The sequence below is a fragment of the Lucilia cuprina genome, chromosome 5, assembly GCF_022045245.1.
Source record: "Lucilia cuprina isolate Lc7/37 chromosome 5, ASM2204524v1, whole genome shotgun sequence".
Classification (NCBI taxonomy): Eukaryota; Metazoa; Arthropoda; class Insecta; order Diptera; family Calliphoridae; genus Lucilia; species Lucilia cuprina.
The window spans coordinates 66,605,841-66,608,461 of NC_060953.1; the positions used below are offsets into that span (position 1 = coordinate 66,605,841).

The 2,621-nt window shown below is 32.9% G+C and overlaps 1 protein-coding gene across 1 annotated transcript; it reads left to right on the forward strand.

The window, feature by feature from the left end:
- The first annotated feature begins 567 nt into the window (after window positions 1-567).
- On the forward strand, window positions 568-2,222 carry LOC124420141. The gene is made up of 3 exons (XM_046952193.1): window positions 568-1,200; window positions 1,679-1,837; window positions 1,906-2,222. The coding sequence occupies exons 1-3, from the start codon at window positions 1,152-1,154 to the stop codon at window positions 2,205-2,207; spliced, it is 510 nt and encodes a 169-aa protein (XP_046808149.1). The 5' UTR covers window positions 568-1,151; the 3' UTR covers window positions 2,208-2,222.
- The last annotated feature ends 399 nt before the right edge of the window (window positions 2,223-2,621 follow it).

The window sequence follows — 2,621 nt, forward strand, 5'->3', positions numbered from 1 at the left end:
TCTGTTCTAGTTCTGTTCTAGTTCTGTTCTAGTTCTGTTCTGTTCTAGTTCTGTTCTAGTTCTGTTCTAGTTCTGTTCTAGTTCTGTTCTAGTTCTGTTCTAGTTCATTTCTAGTTTAGTAAGTTTATTTCAAGTTCAGTTGTTCAGTTCGTGTTCACGTTTCATATTAAAATTAATGGTATTATATTGAAAATGAAGAAATGCATATCCCAGAGATAATGATTCTCTCTGGGAAACCAAAAGCATTATTTGGCAGTTATATAAAATCAATCCTAACAACAAAATTTTGTTGTACCATTATAGGACAATCTTAATACTTAAATCAAGTTTCCTAATTAATTTAAATTTATCTTACAAAAACTACAAAAGAATGCAGACTTTTAGGGGCACAGTTAACACTACACTAGGCATTAAGCAGAAAATAGTTAATACAATAAAGTAACTATTTTAATAAAAATATTAAAAAAAAAATTATATTTACGTATAAATACCACATGAATATACATCAAAATAGTTAAAATCAAAATAAAAACCAGCATACATACGCATACAAAAAGTACCTTAAACTACAAAGAAATCAAATAAACAATTAAAAAAGTTAGCCGTAAGTTCTACTTTACAGTTCACTATAAAGAATTCCATCCAATAGCGACAATACTCGTCTTAAATACGTAACAGTAAGTTTATAAAAGTTAAACAAACATTTCTTAATGTTCCTCCAATATATAAAATAACTTTCCAGTTAAAACTCTTAAGTGACAAAAACTGTCTTTCAAATGCTTTTGAAAGCATTTCAAAATATTTCAATTCAAATTGTTGGATATTTCCTAAACAAAATGGAAAGAGTTAATGAAATGTAATGATTGTCAAAGTTTAAAAAAAGTCGATTCAATCCAAAGAACGATCGAATAGTTAGAAATAGAGAGATAGAAAGAGAACCGCACACACAGAACCTTGTGAATCCCATTCAACTAACCTAATGATAGTGCGACGTTTTACAGTCGCCTTCTTTCAAATTTTCACGAAAGGCCTCATCGAGTTATTCGCTGAAATTGGATCCGCCTGGCAAGGGAAAAGTTAAAGCCAAGAGAAAGCCATTAAGCACACCGGCCTCACCCTCACGAGTACGCAGTGAGCCACAATGCACTTGTATGACTGCCGAACAATATGCACGCTTGAGAAATGATCCCAGAGTACGAGGTGAGGAAGATACAAAAAAAAAAAAACAAAAACAAAATATTTGTTTGTAATTTTTTTTCAATTCTTGTCTTGCTAAAAGTCAAAATTCAATTAAAACCAAATTAACACCTACTTAACTTCCTTGAACAAGAAAAAAAGAATTATTGTTTTAAAAATACTAAAAACAACACTATTTTTAATTATTTACCAAAAAAAAAAAATATCAATGAAAAGTGTTCACACTTTTATGTAATCCAATCCCCCTAAATCCTTTCCAAACTAAAATCCCTTTTTGATTTTGAGTTCAGAATTTAAGTCATTTCTTAAGATTTCTTTTTATATTTTTCTGTGATGTTTTTTCAGTTCGTTTGTTATATAATCCCACGTAGATTTTTTAATTTATTTTGTTTTTTTTTTTAATTTAAATTTTTTGTTATCTTTCCATTGCCAAATGCCATCAACAACATCCTCATCATATTCATCATCATAACTTTTGCAGGTTCTTCCACTTTGCCACGCAATGTGGGTTCTCGCGTTGCAGCCGACGCCGATGGACAAGCACATCAGAAAGTCACAAATGCTACGAGCAGCACTTCACTCTATGATAATGTCGCCAGCGGTGGTGGTGGCGGCAACCAAGGTCTAGGCTCTGCTGGTGGTAAGTAAACTCTTTCTTTATATGATTTATAGTTCAAATGTTTAATTGATTGTTTAATTTTCAATCAGATACTTTAGGTCGTCAAATTAAAACTCAAGATGCTGCCGCTGCAACCAATGGTGGTGTATGTGGTGGTGCTGGTGGCGCAGCCAATGCTGCCGGAGTTTCTTCTGGCGATATTTGTTCCCAAAATCATGTTGGCTCTCAAGCTGGTCCCGAAGATGCTTTAGGCGGTCAATCCGATGTTGATATGGCCAAAAGTGAAGGCACCCAAGCAGGTGGCCCATTACATCAATCGGTGGGAACTTCTACAAAATCTACTGGAACTCGTTCCAAAGAATATGCTGATGATATGGTGAGTGTTGACTAATAAATCTAGTTAGACAAATAACGAAGACTTAATGCTTGCTGAGAGTACTAAACACTACTAGTGTCACTTGGAAACTTATACACATTAGTAAAGATTTACTGTATTAACACATACACACACGTATATAAAATGTGTTTGATTGAGTTTATAAAGCTTTTCATTAATTGGGGAAGTATGCCTAAATAATATTACTGTGTACAGTATATTTTATATTATTTATTCCTTACCATATGGCGCTTTGTGGCTTGTAAAAATATTCAGACTGTAGAATAAAGCAGACTATATATTAGGCTATAAACCAGACTGTAGACTAGACTATAAACTAGACTATAGACTAGACTATAGACTAGACTATAGGCTAGACTATAGACTAGACTATAGACTAGACTATAGACTAGACTATAGACTAGACTA

What these genes read in the sequence shown, in the direction of transcription:
- LOC124420141 (XM_046952193.1), top strand. Translation starts at nt 1,152, where the DNA reads ATGACTGCCGAACAATATGCACGCTTGAGAAATGATCCCAGAGTACGA. An exon ending in AAATGATCCCAGAGTACGAG is followed by an intron (nt 1,201 to 1,678) that starts GTGAGGAAGATA and finishes TAACTTTTGCAG; the next exon opens with GTTCTTCCACTTTGCCACGC. An exon ending in AGGTCTAGGCTCTGCTGGTG is followed by an intron (nt 1,838 to 1,905) that starts GTAAGTAAACTC and finishes ATTTTCAATCAG; the next exon opens with ATACTTTAGGTCGTCAAATT.